The sequence below is a fragment of the Tachyglossus aculeatus genome, chromosome 2, assembly GCF_015852505.1.
Source record: "Tachyglossus aculeatus isolate mTacAcu1 chromosome 2, mTacAcu1.pri, whole genome shotgun sequence".
Taxonomy (NCBI): domain Eukaryota; kingdom Metazoa; phylum Chordata; class Mammalia; order Monotremata; family Tachyglossidae; genus Tachyglossus; species Tachyglossus aculeatus.
The window spans coordinates 36401660-36425190 of NC_052067.1; the positions used below are offsets into that span (position 1 = coordinate 36401660).

The window sequence follows — 23531 nt, forward strand, 5'->3', positions numbered from 1 at the left end:
CCGTAAACGCTCAATAAATATGAATGAATGAATGCTTTGTGACTTTGAGCAAGCCACGTCACTTCTGTGGGCCTCAGTTACCTCATCTGTAAAATAGCGATTTGGTCTAGTACAGTGCCCTGCACATAGTAAATGCTCAATAAATATGACAAGGAATGAATGCTTTGTGACTTTGGGCAGGCCACTTCACTTCGCTGGGCCTGTTACCTCATCTGTAAAATAGAGATTAGGTCTAGTACAGTGCCCTACACACCGTAAGCGCTCAATAAATATGAATGAATGAATGCTTTGTGACTTTGGTCAGGCCACTTCACTTCTGTGGGCTTCAGTTACCTCATCTGTAAAATAGGGATTAGGTCTAGTACAGTGCCCTGCCCACCGTAAGCGCTCAATAAATATGGCTGAATGAATGCTTTGTGACTTTGGGCAAGCTACTTCACTTCTGTGGGCCTCAGTTACCTCATCTGTAAAATAGGGATTAGGTCTAGTACAGTGCCCTGCACACCGTAAACGCTCAATAAATATGAATGAATGAATGCTTTGTGACTTTGAGCAAGCCACGTCACTTCTGTGGGCCTCAGTTACCTCATCTGTAAAATAGCGATTTGGTCTAGTACAGTGCCCTGCACATAGTAAACGCTCAATAAATATGACAATGAATGAATGCTTTGTGACTTTGGGCAGGCCACTTCACTTCGCTGGGCCTGTTACCTCATCTGTAAAATAGAGATTAAGTCTAGTACAGTGCCTTACACACCGTAAGCGCTCAATAAATATGAATGAATGAATGCTTTGTGACTTTGGTCAGGCCACTTCACTTCTGTGGGCCTCAGTTACCTCATCTGTAAAATAGGGATTAGGTCTACTACAGTGCCCTGCACACTGTAAGCACTCAATAAAAATGAATGAATGAATGCTTTGTGACTTTGGGCAAGCCACTTCACTTCTGTGGGCTTCAGTTATCTCATCTGTAAAATAGGGATTAGGTCTAGTACAGTGCCCTGCCCACAGTAAATGCTTAATAAATACTACTGAACGAATGAATGCTTTGTGACATTGGGCAGACCACTTCACTTCTGTGGGCCTCAGTTACCTCATCTGTAAAATAGGGATTAAGTCTACTACAGTGCCCTGCACACTGTAAGCACTCAATAAAAATGAATGAATGAAAGCTTTGTGACTTTGGGCAAGCCACATCACATCTGTGGGCCTCAGTTACCTCATCTGTAAAATTGGGATTAGGTCTAGTACAGTGACCTGCACACTGTAAGCGCTCAATAAATTTGGATGAATGCTTTGTGACTTTGGGCAGGCCACATCACTTCTGTGGGCCTCAGTTACCTCATCTGTAAAATAGGGATTAGGTCTAGTACAGTGCCCTGCACAATGTAAGCGCTCAATAAATATGAATGAATGAATGCTTTGTGACTTTGAGCAAGCCACGTCACTTCTGTGGGCCTCAGTTACCTCATCTGTAAAATAGGGATTAGGTCTACTAAAGTGCTCTGCACACTGTAAGCACTCAATAAAAATGAATGAATGAATGCTTTGTGACTTCGGGCAAGCCACGTCACTTCTGTGGGCCTCAGTTACCTCATCTGTAAAATTGGGATTAGGTCTAGTACAGTGCCCTGCACATAGTAAACGCTCAATAAATATGACTGACTGAATGAATGAATGCTTTGTGACTTTGGGCAGGCCACTTTACTTCTCTCGGCCTCAGTTACCTCATCTGTAAAATAGGGGTTAGGTCTAGTACAGTGCCCTGCACACTGTAAGCACTCAATAAATATGCATGAATGAATGCTTTGTGACTTTGGGCAGGCCACTTCACTTCTCTGGGCCTCAGTTACCTCATCTGTAAAATAGGGATTAGGTCTAGTACAGTGCCACGCACACAGTAAGCGCTCAATAAATACGACAACGAATGAGGCGACAGAGGCCCAGAGAAGTGAAGTGACATGCCCAAGGTCACCAGGCAGCCAACTGCTTCCGGCCGCGGCCCGCGCACGCGCAGAGCGCAGCCCGGCGCGAGGCCGGGAGAAGCCTCTCTCAGCCGCCACCCTATTGGGCGGCCCCCGCCCCGGGAGCCAATCAGGACCGGGGAGCTGTCCGGTGACGTCAGCGGCGCGCCTCCCCATTGGCCCGGTCGCGCTTCGGGGCCGACGCCTGATTGGCCGCTCCTGTTTCCCCGCCCGCGCCGGGGAGGTGCGTGCGCGCGCCCGCCTCCCCCTCCCGCGCGTGCGCGCGGCCGCGGGGTCCGGCGCCGGCACGTTGGAGCGTTGAGCCGTCCCTGCCCCCCGGCTGCGGAGCCGTCAGCAGCAGCAGCAGCAGCGTTTAGCAGCAGGAGCCATGGCCGAGACGGAGGAGCGGAGCCTGGACAACTTCTTCGCCAAGAGGGACAAGAAGAAGAAGAAGGAGCGGACCGGGCGGGCCGGCGCCGCGGGGCTCGCCGGGGGAGCCGGGCCTGCCCCCGGGACGGCGGGAGCCCGGACGGCCGAAGCGGGAGCAGCCGCCGCCGTCGCCGCCGCCCCCCCCGCCGGACCCGCGGTTGTCGTTGCCGCTGCCAACGCCAGGCCCGTGACTAAGGTGACAGGGGGCTGCTCCCATCCCATCCCATCCCATCCGCCGCCGGGTTGGCGACGCCCGGGACCGGCCATGTGTCCCAACCGGGAGCCGGGGACCCGGCCTGGGGCGGGGTCTGCGCCTGCGCCGCCGCCTCCTCCGCCCCCTCCCGTCCCGAGGGAAGGGGTGGGGTCTGCGCTTGCGCCGCCTCTTCCCAGCCCGGGAGGGCGGGGCCCGAGCGGAGGGGCGGAGTCTGCGCCTGCGCCAGCTCCGCCCCCTCCCTTCCCGGGGGGCGGGGCCCGAGAGGAGGGCCGGGGTCTGCGCCTGCGCCGCCTTCTCCACCCCCCCCCCCCATCCCGAGGGAAGGGGTGGGGTCTGCGCCTGCGCCGCCTCTTCCCTGCCTGGGAGGGCGGGGCCCGAAGGGAGGAGTGGGACCTGTGCCCCCTCCGCGCCTTCCCGTCCTGGGGGTGGGTCCCGAGGGGAAGGGCGACATCTGCGCTTGCGCCGCCTTTTTTCTTTCCCTTTCGCTCCCTCCCATCCCTAGGGAAAGGGCGGGGCCTGCACCGCCCCCTGTCATCCCCGAGGGAAGGGGTGGAGTCTGCGCCTGCGCCACTCCCGTTCTGCAGGGGCGGGGTCTGCGCCTGCGCCGCCTCCGTCCCGCACGTTCTGCGGGGGCGGGGCCCGAGGGGAGGGGAGGGGTCTGCGCCTGCGCCGCTTTCGCTCCTGCCCATGGAGGGGAGGGGCTGGGGTCTGCGCCTGCGCGGCCTCGCCCCGCCCACCCTCAGGGGGCGGGGCCAGAGCTCGCGCCCACGTGACGTCCCACGTGACGCGGGGTCACGAGCTCCCCTGAGGCGCGGTCACGTGGGCTGGGCCTCCTTCCTGTCAGGGACCTCTGAGGGGACGGAGGGTTGTCGCCATCATTTACCCCGCCCCTTACCCCCCATTTCACACCCCCACGGAAAGCCCCCCAATTATCTCATTGTACTACTAATAATAATGATGATGATGATGATGATAATGGTATTTGTTAAGCGCTTACAATGTGCTAAGCGCTCAGGGAGATGCAAGGTCCTCAGATGGTCCCTCACAAGGCTCACGGTCTTCATCCCCATTTCAGTAATAATAAAGATAATGGTATGTACTAAGCACTGACTAAAATAATAGTAACGATGGTATATATTAAGCACTTACAATGTGCTAAGCGCTGGGGGAGATGCAAGGTCCTCAGATGGTCCCACACAAGGCTCACAGTCTTCATCCCCATTTTCATCATAATAACGATAATGGTATTTGATAAGCGCGGACTATAATAATAGTAATGGTGGTATTAAGCTCTTACTATGTGCTAAGCGCTCAGGGAGGTGCAAGGTCCTCAGATGGTCCCGCACAAGGCTCACAGTCTTCATCCCCATTTTCATCATAATAACGATAATGGTATTTGATAAGCGCTGACTATAATAGTAATGGTGGTCTTTGTTAAGCGCTTACTATGTGCTAAGCGCTCGGGGACATGCAAGGTCCTCAGATGGTCCCTCACAAGGCTCACAGTCTTCATCCCCATTTTAATAATAATAACGGTAATGGTATGTGCTAAGCACTGACTAAAATAATAGTAACGATGGTATATATTAAGCACTTACAATGTGCTAAGCGCTGGGGGAGATGCAAGATCCTCAGATGGTCCCACACAAGGCTCACAGTCTTCATCCCCATTTTCATCATAATAACGATAATGGTATTTGCTAAGCGCTGACTATAATAATAGTAATGGTGGTATTAAGCTCTTACTATGTGCTAAGCGCTCAGGGAGGTGCAAGGTCCTCAGATGGTCCCGCACAAGGCTCACAGTCTTCATCCCCATTTCAGTAATAATAAAGATAATGGTATGTGCTAAGCACTGACTATGGTAATAGTAATGGTGGTATTTGTTAAGCGCTTACTATGTGCTAAGAGCTGAGGGAGATACAAGGTCCTCAGATGGTCCCGCACAAGGCTCACAGTCTTCATCCCCATTTTAATAATAATAACGGTAATGGTATGTGCTAAGCACTGACTAAAATAATAGTAATGGGGGTATTTATTAAGCACTTACAATGTGCTATGCTAAGCGCTGGGGGAGATGCAAGATCCTCAGATAGTCCCACACAAGGCTCACAGTCTTCATCCTCATTTTCATAATAATAACGATAATGGTATTTGATAAGTGCTGACTATAATAATAGTAATGGTGGTATTAAGCTCTTACTATGTGCTAAGAGCTCAGGGAGATGCAAGGTCCTCAGATGGTCCCTCACAAGGCTCACAGTCTTCATCCCCATTTTCATCATAATAACGATAATGGTATTTGATAAGCATTGACTATAATAGTAATGGTGGTATTTGTTAAGCGCTTACTATGTGCTAAGCGCTCAGGGAGATGCAAGGTCCTCAGATGGTCCCGCACAAGGCTCACAGTCTTCATCCCCATTTGAATAATAACGGTAATGGTATGTGCTAAGCACTGACTAAAATAATAGTAACGGTGGTATTTATTAAGCACTTACAATGTGCTAAGTGCTGGGGGAGATGCAAGGTCCTCAGATGGTCCCACACAAGACTCACAGTCTTCATCCTCATTTTCATAATAATAACGATAATGGTATTTGCTAAGCGCTGACTATAATAATAGTAATGGTGGTATTAAGCACTTACAATGTGCTAAGCGCTGGGGGAATTACAAGGTCCTCAGATGGTCCCGCACAAGGCTCACACTCTTCATCCCCATTTCAGTAATAATAGCGGTAATGGTATTTGGTAAGCGTTGACTATAATAATAGTAACGGTGGTATTTGTTAAGCGCTTACTATGTGCTAAGTACTGGGGGCGATACAAGGTTCTCAGATGGTCCCGCACAAGGCTCATAGTCTTCATCTCCATTTCAATAATAATAACGATAATGGTATTTGCTAAGCGCTGACTATAATAATAGTAATGGTGGTATTTGTTAAGCGGTTACTATGTGCCAAGCTCTGGGGGAGATACAAGGTCCTCAGATGGTCCCACACAAGGTTCACAGTCTTCATCTCCATTTTAATAATAATAATGATAATGGTATTTGCTAAGCGCTGACTATAATAATAGTAACAGTGGTATTCGTTAAGTGCTTGTTGTGGCCGCCCTTTATTGTTCCCCCAGTCCTTCAGCTTGGAGGTAGTGGCGTTTCTAGCACGAAGCGAAGCAGCATGGCCAGAGAGCCGGAAGATCCTGGGTTCTAATGCTGCCTCCGCCACTTGTCTGCTGGGTGACCTTGAGCAAGTCACTTCACCTCCCTGGGCCTCAGTGACCTCAGCTCTAAAACAGGGATGGAGACTTGTGAGCTCCACATGGCATAGGGGCCCCGTGTCCAGCCCAATTTTCTTGTGTCAATGATAATAATAACGATGGCACTTGTTAAGCGCTTACTTTGTGCCAAGCACTGGTCTAAGCACCAGGGGGGATACAAGGTAATTAGGCTGTACCAGTCTTAGTCTCCATTTTCCAGATGAGGTTACTGAGGCGCAGAGAAGTGAAGTGCATACAGCTTTAATTCTATTTGTCCTGACGATTTTGACACCCGTCTCCATGTTTTGTTTTGTTGTCTGTCTCCCCCTTCTAGGCTGTGAGCCCGTTGTTGGGTAGGGACCGTCTCTAGATGGTGCCGACTCGTACTTCCCAAGCGCTTAGTACAGTGCTCTGCACACAGTAAGCGCTCAATAAATACGATTGAATGAATGAATGAATGAAGTGACTTGCCCAAAGTCATCCAGCTGACAAGTGGCGGTGACAGGATTAGAGCCCGTGACCTATAATAATGATATTTATTAAGCGCTTACTATGTGCAAAGCACTGTACTAAGCGCTGGACCTATGACTCCCAAGCCTGGGCTCTTTCCACAGAGCCATGCTGTTTCTCAATTGTCTCCACCCCAGCGCTTAATACAGTGCCTGGCACATAGTAAGTGCTTACCAAACACCAGAATTATTACTACTGCGAGCATCGCACTGGATTAAGTACTGGGAAAATCCCTAGGTCCGATATAGGCCCAGTCTCCGGCCCCGCTATATGAGTAGATGTAAAGTACTTTCCAAGTGCCTAGTACAGTGCTCTGCACACAGTAAACGCTCAATAAATGTGACTGAATGAATGAATTAGAGACAAATGACATCTCAAAAATTTGTAGAAACGTGACAATAGAAGTAGAGTTTCAATTTTTAGGGCCACTGGAGAAAACAGTACGTGACTGCCGAGTATATCATATCCTTTAAAAAGTGGCTGTCTGAATCAGAAACCTCCCCGAGGCGCGGGGGGGATGGAAGGATGGACTTGTTTAAACGCATAAATTAAGAATTGGTGGGCTTCGCTTTTCGATCAGATCTTTTGAGAAACATTTAATAATGATAATGATGGTATCTGTTAAGCACTTTGTGCCGAGCACTGTTCATTTCTCCCCAGTTGGGTCTAGCGCTTAGTACAGTGCTCTGCACACAGTAAGCGCTCAATAAATACGATTGAATGAATGAATGAATCTAGCGTTTTACATGGTGTCTGGAGGTTTCAGAATTTCTTGACATGAGTTAATATTTATTCTCCGTGTTTTTATTTTACAGGATGAAGACGAATGGAAAGAATTTGAGCAGAAAGAGATCGATTACAGTGGGCTCAGAGTTCAGGCCATGCAGATAAGGTATGATTTTTCTCAAGAATGTTCTTGAGCTTTTATTCTTTAAGCTTTCAGTATAATCACATTGTGCATTAAGTGCTGGTGGGGTCTTAATATTCCCACTTGCATGCAGTTGTTGCCGGCAAAGGATGCATTTACCAGAAGGTGCTGCCGTCTCTGACTTTATTGCAGCCTGCCTGAAATAAGCCCTAGGAAACAGTAGTGTAACAGGGCTAGGGAGGAGAGTTCACAAATAGGCTATTTTTTATTTTCTGACCCCATAACCCACAGTTACCCTATCCCATTTTTACAAAATTTTGACCAGTGTTTCAAAACTCAGTCAGTGTAATTCCACTTGTAAAGTCAAGCTGCTACTGGGTGAGTAAGTATTTTAAGTGACAAAGCTAAACTAGGTATATATCCAATTTTGTATTAGTTCCTGCCAGTGACTTTAAAACACAACTGGTAGAAAATGTTTGATCCATTTTATAGGCCTGGTTAGCCTATAAAGGTGTGGCTCACTGGAAAGAGCCCGGGCTTTGGAGTCAGAGGTCATGGGTTCAAATCCCACCTCCGCCAATTGCCAGCTGTGTGACTATGGGCAAGTCACTTGACTTCTCTGTGCCTCTGTTCCCTCATCTGTAAAATGGGGATGAAGACTGTGAGCCCCCCATGGGACAATCTGAACTACTTGTAACCTCCCCAGCACTTAGAACAGTGCTTTGCACATAGTAAGCGCTTAACAAGTGCCATCATCATTATTATTATAACTGTTTTGCTCTAGACACAAAGAAGCTTGAGGTAGTCCGTGCCTGCAATTTGGAAAGGAATTTTTTTGTCTTAACAATAAAGGACTTATAATTTCTACTACTAATTCTAAGCATGCTAGTACATCAGGAGCTATCCTTTTTAAGAGAACTGTGTCAATATCCTTAAATAGTTATTCCAAAGCCCAAGGTGTGTCTTATTCGGGAGGATAGCTGGTTATTTTTGACGTACGTTTCCCAAAATTTTCAAGTTGCCTTCCAATGCCTTCTGGCAAACTCAATCTATTGGTGGTAATTTTCTTTTTTTCTTTTACACCTACTGAGTTTGAGTCACTGAACTAAGCACTTTTCTGCCCTCAAGAAGCCCCCAGTCTGGAGAGGGAGGTGGGCAAAATGAGTTTACAAATAATGTGCATAGAAGATTATAACAGGAAGTAGTTAAAGGGGATTGGGTTGAATTAGCAGGCTATTTAATTGAAAGTGCAAATAAAAATATCCATGTGTGTGAATATTCAGGAATAAATGTAGTCTGGTGGATTTGGAAGTTGATCGGACTGCTGAGCCTAGGCTGGGGAGCAAGGGAGTGGAGGTGGGAGAGTTAAATGGACCACAGCTAGGAAAGTTTGGGAGCAATGAAGAGTGAGAGCTGGGACATAACAGGTGAGGAGAGCTGATATATGGGATAGAGAGCAGTGGCGGGCCTCGCCGGGAGCGTTTTGAAGAGTGAAGAAATGTGTGGGTTGCCATGCTTCTGTCGAGGTGGATACAGTGGTCTAACGGTCAGATGACGACTGCCTGGGCCCAGGTGATCATTCTTTCGGTAGCGAGGTATTCCCCCTATCAGATTAATTTTAATGTGTGTAGGCGGTAAGCTCCTTATCAGTCACAGTCATCTTTATTGAGCGCTTACTGTGTGCGGAGCTTTCATTATAATTACATTGTGCATTAAGTGCTGGTGGGGTCTTAATATTCCCACTTGCATGGCGTTGTTGCCGGCAAAGGATGCATTTACCAGAAGGTGCTGCCGTCTCTGACTTCCTATTACAGCCTGCCTGAATTAAGCCCTAGGAAACAGTAGTGTAACTAACAGGGCTAGGGAGGAGAGTTTCCACAAATAGGCTATTTTATTTTCTGACCCCATAACCCCCAGTTACCCTATCCCATTTCTACAAAATTTCGACCAGTGTTTCAAAACTCATTTTGTGCACCGCGATTTGTGAAAGCCAGTGGAATTCCACTTGTAAAGTCAAGCTGCTACTGGGTGAGTAAATATTTTAAGTGACAAAGCCAAACTAGGTATATATCCAATTTTATATTAGTTCCCGCCAGTGACTTTAAAACTCAACTGGTAGAAAATATTTGATCCATTTTATAGGCCTGGTTAGCTGTGTGCTTGGTAGTTTACACTATAACGGAGTTAGCAGACATGTTCCCAGCCTACAAGAAGTACCGTCTGAAGGAGGTAATTAAAGTAAATTAATGTCCTTAAGCGCAGTGAGGCTGAGGGTGGGGGAATAAAGCTGTACAAATTCAAGTGCAAGGGCGATGCAGAAAGGAGATGGAATAAGGTGATTGAGTGCTTTAAAGCCGATAATAAGGGGTTTCCGTTTTTGGTACTGAACAGTGCTTGACATTTAGTAAGCATCATGGCCTGATGGATAGAGCCCTGACCTGGAACTCAGAAGGTCATGGATTCTGTTTCTGGCTCTGCCACTTTTCTGCTGCGTGACCCTGGGCAAGTCACTTCACTTCTGTGCCTCAGTTATCTGTAAAATGGGGATTGAGACCGACTGTGAACCCCACCTGGGACTGTGTCCAACTCGATTTGCTTGTATCCACCCCAGCGCTTAGTACGGTGCCTGGCACACAGTAAGCGCTTCACAAATACCACAGCGGTTATTGTTAAGCACTTAACAAATGCCGTTATCATCCTCATGACGATACTGAGGTGGATAAGCAACGACCGGAGGTTCTTGAGGAGTGCGGAGATGCGGACTGAACTTTTTTTTAGAAAAATGATCCGAGCAACGGCGAAGCGTGGACTGCAGTGGGGTGAGACAGGAGGCAGGGAGGTAAGCGGGGAGGCTGCAGCAGTCAAAGCAGGATAGGGTACGTGCTTGGAGCAGTGAGGTAGCAGTTTGGATCGAGAGGAAAGGGCAGATCCTTGTGGGCAGGGAATCATGTCTGCCAACTCTATCGTATTGGACTTTCTCGGGCAATTACACAGTGATCCGCGCACAAGAAACACTCTGTGAGTACCACCGATCGACTGGAAGGGAAAATGTGTCGGAAGAACTGTAGGATTCAGCGAGAAATAGAGCGTGAGAGCTACAAAGTGTGTGTCGAGAGTAACAGCAAGGTTGTGTCTTCAGGGACAGAAAGGATGAGATCAGCAGGAGTGGGAAAGTCAGGAAGAGGAGTGTGTTTAGGAGGAAAGAGGAAAATTTCACTTGTAGATGCGTTTGAAATGCCTGTGGTACATCCGAGTAGGGATGTGCTTTTAGTCAAGAGGAAATGGGAGATTGGGCTGTTAGTCTCCTGCCAAGGCATGGGAGACATGCCCAGGGCAACATTTAGAAACAGGCAGTAGAGTGCCGTAAAAGTATTGGAGAGGGAAGAGGCTGGACAGAAAGATCCATTAAGGAGGTTAGATGAAAAATCAGTCGGAGAATAGATGTGAGAGTCAGTCATTCTTGTAGAGATGGTAGCTGAAACTAATAATGGTATTTTGCGAGTACTTAGTAGCTTTTGAGCACTGTGCTGAGCTGGCGTAGGTAATCGTCAGAACAGACACCGTCCCTTCCCACCTGAGGCACCCCATCTAAGAACGGGGAAGATTGGATACTTTCTCCCCATTTTATAGATGAGGAGAGTGAGGCAGACAGATTAAGGGGCTTTGCTCAAGGCCACGTATCGAGTCAGGTAGCATTCGCTGAGTGCTTATTCCCTGAAACTCTTACAAATCCCCTCAAAACGTTTCTGAAACTCCACCTTTTTCTCCAGGAAGTGTTCCCCAGTTACAGCCCCACTCGTATTTACCGAGTTACAAATTCTGTTCATTTTCTTTTCCAAGATAGGTTTTTCTTCCCCCTAACAATCAGTAGTATTTATCGCACCCTTACTCTGCAGGCGTACTTTGGAAGAGTACAATGGTAGACATGTTCAGAGAGCTTAAAATCTACCCAGGGAGAGACACTAAAATAAATTGCAGATTGGAGGAAGCAAGAAAACACGGAGATACATGCAATTTGGGGTATGAGCCCCCGAGGGCTTAGGAAATGATGAAATGACAGTTTTAGAGGAAGCAGGCTTGGGTGGAGGAGAGGTCAATCAGGGAAGGCTTGGAAATGAGGTTTCAGAAAAGTCTTGAAGTTGGGTCTGTTGGCTGTAAAGGAAGTGGAAGTTTCAGGCAGAACACTCCAGTCCGTACTTCACTCTGCTGCCCGGACCAGTTTCTTACGTGGCACAGTGTATTCAGTTCCTCAAAAAAAAAAAATAAACTCCAGTTGGTTGCCCATCCACCTCCACCGCCTTCCCCCCACCTACCTCACTTCGTTTCTCTCCGTCTGCAACCCAGCCCCCGCACTTGGCTCCTCTAGTGCTAACCTTCTCACTGTGCCTCCATCTCACCCCCGACCCCAGCCCACTTCCTGCCTCTGGCCCAGAACGCCCTCCCTCCTCTAATCAATCAATCAATCGTATTTATTGAGCGCTTACTATGTGCAGAGCACTGTACTAAGCGCTTGGGAAGTACAAATTGGCAACATATAGAGACAGTCCCTACCCAACAGTGGGCTCACAGTCTAAAAGGGGGAGACAGAGAACAAAACCAAACATACTAGCAAAATAAAATAAATAGAATAGATATGTACAAGTAAAATAAATAAATAGAGTAATAAATCCCCCAGACAACCACTCTCCCCACCTTCAAAGCCTTATTGAAGGCACATCTCCTCCAAAAGAGGGCTTCCCAGACGAAGTCCCACTTTTCCTCATCTCCCATTCCCTTCTGCGTTGCCCTGACTTGCTCTTCCCCCTCCCAGCCCCAAAGCACTTATGTGCATATCTGCAGTTTATTTGTTTGTATTGATGTCCGTCTCCCCACTCCAGACTGTGAGCTCGTTGTGGGCAGGGAATGTCACCGTTTATTGTTGTACCGTACTTTCCCAGGAGCTTAGTACAGTGCTCTGCACAAAGTAAGCACTCAATAAATGCTACTGAATGAATGAACGAACAGACGATCACTCCACACCTTCAAAGCCTATTGAAGGCACATCTCCCGGAGGCCTTTCCTGACCAGGCCCTCATTTCCTTTTTTCCCATTTTGCTGCCCTTGCGTGTGGATTTGATGTCTGTTTCCCCTTCTAGACTGTAAGCTTGTTGTGAGGGGGGAACATGTCTGCCAACTCTGTGAGATTGTACTACTGTATTGCACTGCGTGCGCTACACACGGTAAGTAGTCGGTAAATACGATTCATTGATCAAAGGGAGGGAATGACCAAGAGGTTGGTTTAAGATGACATCCATAATGTATTTATGTCTCCCTCTCTAGACTGAAACCTCCTTGTGGACTACAGATTGTTATATTGTCTACAAACTGTTACATTGTACTCTTTCAGGCGCTTACTACAGTGCTCTGCACAAAATAAAAACTCAAATACGATCGGTAGGCGAGCAAAACACATGAGCTGGGATGTAGTGGGAGAGAAGCGAGGACAATCGATGGTATTTAGTGAACGCTTCCTGTAGGCAGAACAGTGTACGAAGAGCTTGGGAATGTTCAGTACAGTAGAGTTGGTAAATATGTTCCCTGCCCACAAGGAGTTCAGTCTGCAGGGGGAAAAGGGCATTAAAATGAATATATTGCAGATAAATGCCTGACTGGTGTGGGTCTGAGGGTGGGCAGGGTACAGATCCAACCGCATAGTATGCAGAAGGAAGAGGGAGTAGTGGGAGGAGAGGGCTTAGTTGGGGACGGCTTCTTGGAGGAGATGTGATTTTAATTTTAATAAGACTTTGGAAATGGGGGAAGTGATGGTCTGTCTGTGAAATGAGTGGGAATTGTAGGACAAAGGGAGAGTTGGCGGAGATAGACAAGATTAGGGTACAGTGAGTAAGTTGGCATTAGAAGAGCCACGTATGCGGGCTTTGTTGTAGGTGGAAATCAGTGAGGTGTATGGTAGGAGGGGGATAGCTGACTGAGTGCTTTAAAACCAACAGTAAGAGATTTCTGTTTGATGTGAAGGTGAACAGGCAACCACTGTAGTGGGGAGATGTGGACTGAATTTTTGTCGTCTTTGGGTTTTTTTGTTTTTTTTTTTTTCTTTAGAAAATGATCCAGACAGGAGAGTGAAGTATGGATTGGGATGGGGAGAGACAGGAGGCAGGGAGGTCAGTGAGGAGGCTGATAGAGTTAAGTCAGTGCTGGGTATAAGTGCTTGGATCAGCATAACAGCCCTTTAGGTGGAGAGGAAAGGCCAGATTTTAGTGATGTTTTGAAGGTAGGACCAACAGGAATTGGTGACAGGTTTTTTTCATGGTCTTTTAGTGCTTACTATGTTCTGGGCACTTAGTGAAGTGCTGGGGTAGATAGAAACTAATGAGATTGGACACAGTCCATTGTGTCATGAGGGGCTCACAGTCTTAAATCCCATTTTCCCAATGAGGTAGCTGAGGCAGAAAAGTTTAAGAGATTTGCCCAAGGTCACAAAGCAGAAAAGTGGGAGAACTGGAATTAAAACTCAGGCCCTCTAACTCCCATGCCTTTGCTCTTTCCAGTAGGCCATGGTTACAGGTTTGTGAGACAAGGAAGACCGTGGTATTGTCTACAGTGATGGGAAAGGCAGGGAGGAGATGGGGTCCGGCTGAGAAGATCAGTTCTGGTTTGAACATGTTTTTAATTTGAGATGCCGGTAAAGATTGTCCTGAAGTCAGGTGGAAATGTGAAACCACAGCAGAGAGGTCAGAGCTGGAGAGGTAGAGTCAGGAAACATCCATGTACAGATGGTTTAAAACCAATGATCTGAAGTTTCTGCTTGTTGCGGGGAGGAATTTTCGACCTTTCCAGTCTCTCGAGGCATGGAAGATGTGCCCAGAACAGTGTTTAGAAACAGGCAGCAGAGTGGAGTGGGGATTGGAGAGGCGGCGGGTCATTGAATCAGGATATGACACGCTTGTCCTTGGAGAAACATGGTGGTCATTTGTCCTGGAGGTGGTGTAAGGAAAGAACTGGATTTAGCGACGTTGAATATGGGGGGCGAAAGCGAAATTAAGGATCATGCAATGCTAACGGGTTTCAGAAACGGGGAGGGTGGTGGTAGTATCAAGTGTGGGAAGTTAGGTGGAGGAGAGGATTTGGGAGGGAAGATGAGCTGTGTCTAAAATATAAGCTTGCTCGTTTCCTCCTGTTGGATTGTACGCTTCGTGAAAGAAGGATCCATCTTTATTTCATTGTCCTCTCCCAAGTGCTTGGCACAGTGCTGTGCCACATAGTAGGCACCCATTTTGAATGAATGAATGGGGACTTCTGGCTTCTAGTCTCAGCTTTGCTGATTTGCTAAGTGTGTAAAGGTGGAGCATTGGGGTTGTTTTTACCAATTGAAAGACCCAAATCCTCTTCCAGACAGTTCTTTGTCCATGATCAAACACATCCCAGTAGACTCCAGGGAGCTTAAGTGGCTGTCGTTGAGCAGAGGGAACCAGGTCGAGGGGAGCGACGCTCCTGACTCTTCCCCAGGAGGGTTAAGGCAAGACCAGTAGAAGTGCAGAATAGGAGCTGGGCCTCCACTCCCCTCCTAGGAAGAACTGCATATTGGCATTGAAACCTCCCTCCTGGGCCATTTTAGAATGGATGCATTGCTGTTACTGTAAATCACTTTCATGGTGATGAGACGGCTCACTAAATGAGGGAAATAAATTCCATGAAGATGTCCTTGTGAATCCTTTCCATAAGAGCCGGGGGTCTTTGTACAGTCTTTGAAAACTCCAAGTGGAATTTTTCCTTCTATAGTCCCGATGTGATGAATCCGAATTCCACATCAGAACAAAATTTTCATCAGGCACGGCCATCTTACCCGCTGCAGCGGCTTTGGCCGTATGAAGCGATACGGACGTAACCTTGTCAGTGCTGTACCAGCTCAAAGCGCATGTTTCAGGAAGTAACTGGTTCTATATCGATTTTCTGTGTTTAGCCACTTGTCAGACCAAACTTAGTTAACCAAGGTCAATTCAAAAGAGATCCAGCAATAGTAGTGGTATTTACTGAGTGCTTACTGTGCCCTTTCCTCTCCATCCAAACTGCTACCTTGCTGGTTCAATCTCTCATCCTACCCTGACCGGATTACTGCATCAGCCTCCTTTCTGATCTCCCATCCTCCTGCCTCTCCCCGCTTCAGTCTGTACTTCACTCTGCTGCCCGGATTATCCTTGTAAAGAAACGCTCTGGGAATGTCACTCCCCTCCTCTAAAGTCTCCAATGGTTGCCCATCGACCTTCGAATCAAGCAAAAGCTCCTCCCCTCACCCCCTCCTACCTCACCTCCCTTCCTTCCTTCTCCAGCCCAGCCCGCACCCTCCTCTCCTCTGTCCCTCACCTCCTCCCTGTGCCTTTTTCTCTCCTGTCCTGCTGTCGACCCCCGGGCCCACATCCTTCCCCTGGCCTGGAATGCCCTTCCTCCGCACATCCGCCAAACTAGCTCTCTTCCCCCCTTCAAAGCCCTACTGAGAGCTCACCTCCTCCAGTGGCCCTCCCAGACTGAGCTCCCCTTTTTCCTCTCCTCTTCCCCTCCCCATCTCCCCCCCCGCCCCTTCCCCTCCCCACAGCACTTGTATATATTTGTACGTATTTATTACTCTCTCATTAGTGATGTGTGTGTGTAGATAGCTATAATTCTATTTATTCTGGTGGTATTGACCTCTACTTGTTTTGTTGTCTGTCTTCCCCTTCTAGACTGTGAGCCCATTGTTGGGTAGGGACCACTTCTATATGTCACTAATTTGTACTTCCCAAGCGCTTAGTACAGTGCTCTGCACACAGTAAGCACTCAATAAATACCATTGGATTAATGAATGAATGAATGTGCACTATTAGGTGCTTGGGAGAATGTAATACAACACAGTTGGTAGACATGTTCCCTGCCCACGACACACTTACAGTACTTAGTAGTTAGCTGAAAAAGGTGGGGGGTCATTTATCTCATAGTTTTTAACAAAACTGTATGGTTTATTTATCCCAGTAGTTTCTTTGGCCTCTTTTTTATTTGGCTGGTTAACTGGCACTCATTGGGACCTGATGTCATGCAAATCCAAATTTTATCTGCCATAATGCAGGTATGATTTCTGGTAGACTATATAATGTGGGTTTTTTTTTTTTATGGTATTTGTCAAGTGCTTCCTGTGTGCCAGGCACTGTTCTAAGTGTAATCATGTTAAACATCTCTGTGTCTCTGAAAGTGTTGTAATGAACAAGGCCCAGAGAAATGAAGAAGGAATACTTTATCTCACATGGGTGGCGGGGAAGCAGGGAGATGTGCCTTAGCGCATCTTAGAGAAGCAGCGTGGCTCAGTGGAAAGAGCACGGACTTGGGAGTCAGAGGTCATGGGTTCTAATTTTGGCTCTGCCACTGGTCAGCTGTGTGACTTTGGGCCAGTCACTTAACTTCTCTGGGCCTCAGTTACCTCATCTGTAAAACAGGGATTAAGACTTTGAGCCCCACGTGGGACAATCTGATCACCTTGTATCCCCCCGGCCAGTGCTTAGAACAGTGCTTTGCTTGTATATATGTATATATGTTTGTACATATTTATTACTCTATTTATTTATTTTACTTGTACATATCTATTCTATTTATTTTATTTTGTTAGTATGTTTGGTTTTGTTCTCTGTCTCCCCCTTTTAGACGGTGAGCCCACTGCTGGGTAGGGACTGTCTCTATATGTTGCCAACTTGTACTTCCCAAGCGCTTAGTACAGTGCTCTGCACACAGTAAGCGCTCAATAAATACGATTGATGATGATGATGCTTTGCACATAGTAAGTGCTTAACAAATACCTTCATTATTATTAGTAGTAGTAGTAGACCAGAGAAAGGAGAGGAGAGAAGTGGAAACTTCTGGTCACTTCTGGCCACTTGGGCCCTGTGAGGGGGCCGGTGCGGGGCAGTCCCTTATAGCCACTGGAGAACAGCAAGCCTGCAAGAGACGGGGAGTGGCAGAGTGTTTCCATTGCATGCTTCTGGATTTAAACCTCACCTATGGTGGTTTTAAAGGGGTAGTCTAACCCTAGGAATTAGAGCAGCAGGGTAGGGGAAGCCTCCTTGATGTGCCGCAGTTACAGCAGTGCTCACCTCTGCGCCCTCCCACCCCGTCCCCAGCCAGTTCAGTGCTGAGGGTTCTGAATTTTGAACAAAAATAACGAGGCCTGATGTTTGGCCACTCACGCCAACCCCCCACCACGTATCCTGCGCCTCTCTCTGATCAGACGGACAGAAGACAGTTGTGGGTCTCTAGAGGGCTTTGAAGTTCAGCAGTCAGCAAAAGGGACAGCTGCTGTGGAAGTATTTGCGGATCAAATTTAGCACTTGTCCGCTTGAGAATTGACCATTAGCATCTTACAACAGGCTTTTCTTTAAAGAAATGGTAAAATCTCAGAGGGAAGCAAGCCCTGAAAGAGAAACATTCAGTGGGGTTTAGTGAAAAGTTTTGGAACGAGTAATGTACCGTAGTATTTATTGAGCACCTACCGTGGGCAGGGTGCCGCACGGAAATGCCTTGAGCTTTCAAGTAGTGGCCTGATTTTTAAAATAAGTGGCCACAATCATACCTATAATGGTGAATGTAGCAATTTCTTTATTTTGTCCTGGGGTGGGGGGAGAAACACTAGGTGAGAAAACTTTCTGTGGCATTATAGGGGTGCACCTTCAGCAGTAAGCTGGATAAATCTCCGGGGCCAGACCATTTGGTGTTTGCTTGGTCCATGGCTAGACATTGACCATCGGCGGAAGACTTGTAGATCAGCGGCTCTCAGTTGTTTTAACTCTGGCCAGTACTGCCATTTTAGCACTTAGCCTCATTTTCTAAAACTAGACACCCGCACCTCAATGCCTTTCAGAATAGTTTTCATCCTCCCTTTCTGCTGTAATAATGATGGTATCTGTTAAGCGCTGATGATTGCCAAGCACTGTTCTAGTTGGTCCCTAACAGGTTCTCAACCTATGTTCATTACCTCCAGGTTCACAGCACTCTGGGCTCTGAGACTGCCTCCCCTTTTTCGCAATCCCATCGCCCTCCCCTTTCCACTGTCCTACCCCCTCCTCTCCCACCCACCCCCATAATCAATCTATATTATGTATTGAGTGCTGGCTGCGTGCAGAGCGCTGCACTAAGCACTTGTGAAAGGACAGTAGAGTAGACACAATCCCTACCCTCACGTAGTTTATTGTCATTAGTCAAGTTGCTCTTCCCTGTATTTCTGTCTAGAAGGGTAGGCAGACGGTAATGTCAACAAATTGTACATGAGTGCTGTGGTCCTGAGGGAGGGGTGAAAAAAGGATGCAAATCCCAGGGCAGAAGGCACTTGAGGTGTCAACTTGCTGTGCTTCAACCTGGAGTCAGAAAGAAGGGACAGAGGCAGAACCTGCGGGGCAGATACTTGCCAGAGCTGAAGAGAACAGCAGTGAAAGAAGCAGGTGAGAAAACCTGCTAACTGTTCCAGCACTCTGGCAGGAGGAACCTTGGCAGAATGTTAAGGACCTGGAAGAAATTAGTGTTGAAAGAGAGGGGGGAACAAAGGAAGTCGGTGGGGGTTTCTCAGACGTGGATTTGGCAGCCCAATGAACACATGCTTGCACCCTGGTAGCCGGCAGTTAGGTCCTGCTGTTTGGAGGTGAATGTCTGAAAAGCTTCAGTCTGGGACGTCTGAGAACCCAAAGTGCGGGCGCAAACGACGTAACTGGTATGTTTCACTTGTAACTTTGTTCTGCAGCTGGGATCTTCTCCTCAGATAATTTAAAGGAAATGTGATAAGCCGTGAGGAGGTGGAAGATGACAGTAATGGCCCTGGTAAACAGCCACATTCAAACCCGTCACCGAAGCTTTATTAGCAACTGCCCTTTTCCTAATGAAGCTGAAGTAGTATTTTACTTCTAATAGTGAAAAGGAAGATGAAGAAAATGAGAAGAGGGAAGAGCCAGGTGATAATTGGGAAGAGGCAGGTGGCGGTGGCATAGAAAAAGCATCTGGTCCCTGGAATAAGACTGCTCCAGCACAAGCACCTGCTGCTCCAAGTATCGGTACGCTCAACTTTATTTTTTTTCTGTCTCAAGTAATAGAATAGCTTAGGTTCTCCTCGGTGCCACAAGGGCTTTCTTGCTGGTGAATTTGGGGTCTGCTGAATTATAGTCACAGCTCAGGGCACTAGGGTGCCGCCGCGCAAAGCAACATTCCCGAACACGCTGATGGTAGCAATATTCAGAATTGTAAATGACAACCATTTTCGGGTCTGGGTTTGGAGCAGTTCGCTCAAATTAGGTCTCTTCGAAGCCTGAGTTAGCACACCTCAGACACGGCTACAGTTCACCTAGTAAAATGGAATAGGTTTGAAAATTAAGGAGGTAGGTTCCTGCCCCCCACTGACCAGCACGCATTTAGGAGTTTTTAAAAAGGTCAGAATTTGTGCCTCTTAAGTTCTGACTAATGACGTGATGGGGGAAATAAAATAATTCGGTGGGTTAATTTTATGCTTAGGGCGAAGTTTTGATTTTTTTTTTTTTCCATCCTTACAGTTTAGTGGGTTTACGTTCAATAAAACTTGATCACTATCATGAGTCTTATTTAATTCAAATATAATTCCACTTTTGTCTTTGGGGTTGCTTGATGTAGATCTATAGGATGCTAATGATTAATCTGTATTACTTTTTAGCCCTTGGTCTAGAACTGATATAATCTCATTATCTTTAATCTTAATGATTTGGTCCCATCCCTAGATCATCATCATCATCAATCGTATTTATTGAGCGCTTACTATGTGCAGAGCACTGTACTAAGCCCTTGGGAAGTACAAATTGGCAACATATAGAGACAGTCCCTACCCAACAGTGGGCTCACAGTCTAAAAGATTTTCTGGAAAGAACAAAATGAGCAACAGAAACAGATCTTTTTTTTTTTTTTTAATTTTAATTTTTTAAAAACCCTTTGTTTTCAGATAGTATAAAAAGGAGATCCCTGTTTGTGGTCTTTATTCTTAACATTTCTGGATGGTTTTTCCTGAGAACTCTCCTCATTAAAAACCAGTTGTAGCATAGGAATGCTTTTCTACAAACACCAGAAGTGCCACAAACCGAACGGTCCCTCCCACATTCTTCATTTATATTCGTAGGGCTGGCGTAGATAGTGGTTGACAGGTATGTAGATAGAGTCGAGGACTCGAAGTCGAATTGATTGCCATTCTGAGCTTTCCGAGTTGCTCTCTCTCAAAATGTACGCCAACCATCAGTTACAGAAGCTCCGGAACCAGTGCCGACGGGCGGTGTATATAGGCCTCCTGGTGCGAGGGTGACCACGACAAGGAAAACACCGCAAGGACCACCAGAAATATACAGCGATACACAGTTCCCATCACTGCAGTCCACCGCCAAGCATGTAGAAAGCCGAAAGTAAGTACAAGTGTTTAAATTCCTTCCGGAGGAGTTAGTGACAGTTGAACGCCTGAAGCAGACGTCGTTATCTTACAGAAAGAAGTTGTATTAATGGTTTTTATTTAACTGGTCCTCACTTGAGTGACTCGTCATTCTTCCGTGGATCTAGCTAAAACTAGATGAATGAAAGGTGTTTGCCTTGCGCCTTCTTAATTTCATTTTATTTCAGCGGTGTTTATTCACTCTTTGAAGAACTGCCACACGGCATTGACTACCCGTGACAAGTTCGTATCTAGGGCCGTCAATTTTCTGCAAAACAAAATGACGTAGGGAGAAGTGGGGATGTTAGGGGGGTACCTGCTGCCTGCACAGAACTACAGTGAGGGGCGTGAAACCATTTTTTAAAAAGCCAGAGGTTCTTCTCTTTCCTCCTCCCCTTCTGGGGAACATTTGGCTGGCAGATGAGTTCCTATCTACCCTGACTTCTGCACAGTAACCACTGACACTACCTCCCGCCTGGAGGAGCTGGCCTTCTTTCATTCCACACCTCCCATTCTGCCCCCAATTTACTGAAGTTCTACATGAAACTTGCTGCATTTTGCAGGGACTTTTTAAGCAGAAAATCGGCAGCCCTGTAGAGGTGCAAAAATTACAGTTTTCACTTACCTTAGAAACGCAAAAAGCACTTGCAATGTCCTACTGAATAATTAATTTGTCGACTGTCCCGAGAGCGAGCACCCTCTGGCTAGTTTTATTGCCGTTGTGATCGGGCCAGTTTAGAACGATTAAGCGTAGTTGAAAATGGGGAAAAGGTTACTTCAGTTTTGGCAATACATCATCATCATCAATCGTATTTATTGAGCGCTTACTATGTGCAGAGCACTGTACTAAGCGCTTGGGAAGTACAAATTGGCAACATATAGAGACAGTCCCTACCCAGCAGTGGGCTCACAGTCTAAAAGGGGGAGACAGAGAACAAAACCAAGCATACTAACAAAATAAAATAAATAGAATAGATATGTACAAGTAAAATAAATAGAGTAATAAATATGTACAAACATATATACATATATACAGGTACTGTGGGGAAGGGAAGGAGGTAAGATGGGGGGGATGGAGAGGGGGACGAGGGGGAGAGGAAGGAAGGGGCTCAGTCTGGGAGCCCCTAGACAAACTGCGTGTATTTTCTGTTGATCCACCAGTCTTCCTCGTCCCCCCACCCCTTCTCAAGATCCTCTTTTTTTCAAGGAAGAGTATTTTCGAAACTAAAAAAGGGGAGATATTTACTGATCACATTTATTTTCCCTTAGGGGGGATAAAGAAATGGAGAAGAGCTTTGAAGTAGTAAAACACAAAAAAAGAGGTAGGGATGATGTTTCCAAAAACCGGGCCCTTAAGCTTCAGCTAGGCAAGCAGTACACTGTGCTTGGGGATCAGTAGAGCTGCAGATACAGTACAATTAAGGAATGGTTTTTGATAACCCGGCAACTAAGCTACAGGTAACGCCATGAACAGCAGTGCGTCTTCTGATCCCGGCTGGATCTCCCGCAACCAAGTGCAGACCGCTCGACGTAAAGGGATCGGCTGTCCTGCACTGCGGAAGCTTGTTACGTTACAGCCGCTTTTCACCTCCATTGGATGTGGTGGGGGGGAATCTTCTGTTATAACTTGAACTCGTTTCACCAGTGGTTTTTTTGATAATTACTCTGGAAAAAAAGAAACCCTGCAGTCGGTCATTTCGAAATCTTTTTACGTGCAGATACTGAGCCTTCGTAAGGGTTGACTACCTCAGACTTGCTGCATTCATTGTGGACACCATGTGGATCACAACTTCTGGATAAGAAGGTTACAGCTGTTAAGTGGCGATGTGAAACTTGAAACCAGCTCTCCTGGATTCCTATCAGAAATCCTGCGAAAGTCAGCCATCTGGGTTCTGATCTGCTATAAGTGACAAAGATTTAAGTGACCTTAATTAACCTGTCCTGTGCCCCATCCTCGAGAAATACTTTCTATTGTAGGCCGTGGCGAGACATATGATCTCCTGGAGCACATTTCAAAAGAATTCAATTCTGTTCCGATAAACCGTGCCGAGTTTTAACTGAAAATGTTTGGCTGTAGCCATATTCTGAGGTAACCAGAAAGCAAACCACACTTGCAGGCATATATACGTATGCATATATGTATGTATGTATACGCACACATATATGTATATATGCATATGTTCGTGTGTATCTACAGAGGGAGGGTGGGGGGGGTTGTGAATGGTCTAATGTTTTCCTTCAGCCATTTTCAGTTGGATAGTGTCTAATTTCCGTTTTCTTCCACGATAAGGCCTTCTTTGCTGTAACTTCTTGGGGGAAGAGATCTTTCTAATGAGCAGAGCATTACAGTGGTAGTGTTACGCTCAATAATTATAAGATGAAATATCTGCCCCGGGTGATTGTGAAACGAGTTGCATAACCCGATTTCCACCCCTGCGGGGCTTGAACCAAATAGCCTTTGACTTAAAGGACAGCAGAAGCCAGAGCTTTGCTTCAGGTGCTGCTAAAAAAAATAAAAAAGCCTGTAATCACCAGATCTTTAACTTGTCCAGAACAGTATATATCTATCTGGCTCTAGTAAGAATGTCTGGCCGATGGGATTGTATCCTTTTTTTTTTTTCCTGCTTGGGAAAAGGCGTCCCGGTCCGTGAGTTTTTACCTTGAATCCCCCCGTCTCCTTTACACCTTAAAAACAAACAGTAAGAGCAGAGCTTCACCTAAAGCCCGACGCGGTGTTTAATGACTTCTGACGTCTCGTGTTATGCCAACCACTTGCATGGTCCCTCTGACGAGAATCCCCAGCGTCATCCCCGGGCCCAGATTTTCCAAGTTGGGAGATGGGTTCGAGCT

General features: G+C 46.8%; 1 protein-coding gene across 2 annotated transcripts; it reads left to right on the plus strand.

The window, feature by feature from the left end:
- Nucleotides 1-2283: 2283 nt before the first annotated feature.
- CDV3 (CDV3 homolog) lies at nucleotides 2284-22879 on the plus strand. 2 transcript variants are annotated; one of them, XM_038772585.1, is made up of 5 exons: nucleotides 2284-2589; nucleotides 7191-7267; nucleotides 19157-19296; nucleotides 20499-20658; nucleotides 22400-22879. In XM_038772585.1, the coding sequence occupies exons 1-5, from the start codon at nucleotides 2353-2355 to the stop codon at nucleotides 22404-22406; spliced, it is 621 nt and encodes a 206-aa protein (XP_038628513.1). In that variant the 5' UTR covers nucleotides 2284-2352; the 3' UTR covers nucleotides 22407-22879. The 2 variants fall into 2 exon arrangements, with proteins under 2 accessions (XP_038628513.1, XP_038628523.1); XM_038772595.1 differs by lacking the exon at nucleotides 2284-2589 and adding an exon at nucleotides 3671-3699.
- The last annotated feature ends 652 nt before the right edge of the window (nucleotides 22880-23531 follow it).

What these genes read in the sequence shown, in the direction of transcription:
- CDV3 (XM_038772585.1), top strand. Translation starts at nt 2,353, where the DNA reads ATGGCCGAGACGGAGGAGCGGAGCCTGGACAACTTCTTCGCCAAGAGG. An exon ending in GTTCAGGCCATGCAGATAAG is followed by an intron (nt 7,268 to 19,156) that starts GTATGATTTTTC and finishes TACTTCTAATAG; the next exon opens with TGAAAAGGAAGATGAAGAAA. An exon ending in ACCTGCTGCTCCAAGTATCG is followed by an intron (nt 19,297 to 20,498) that starts GTACGCTCAACT and finishes GCCAACCATCAG; the next exon opens with TTACAGAAGCTCCGGAACCA.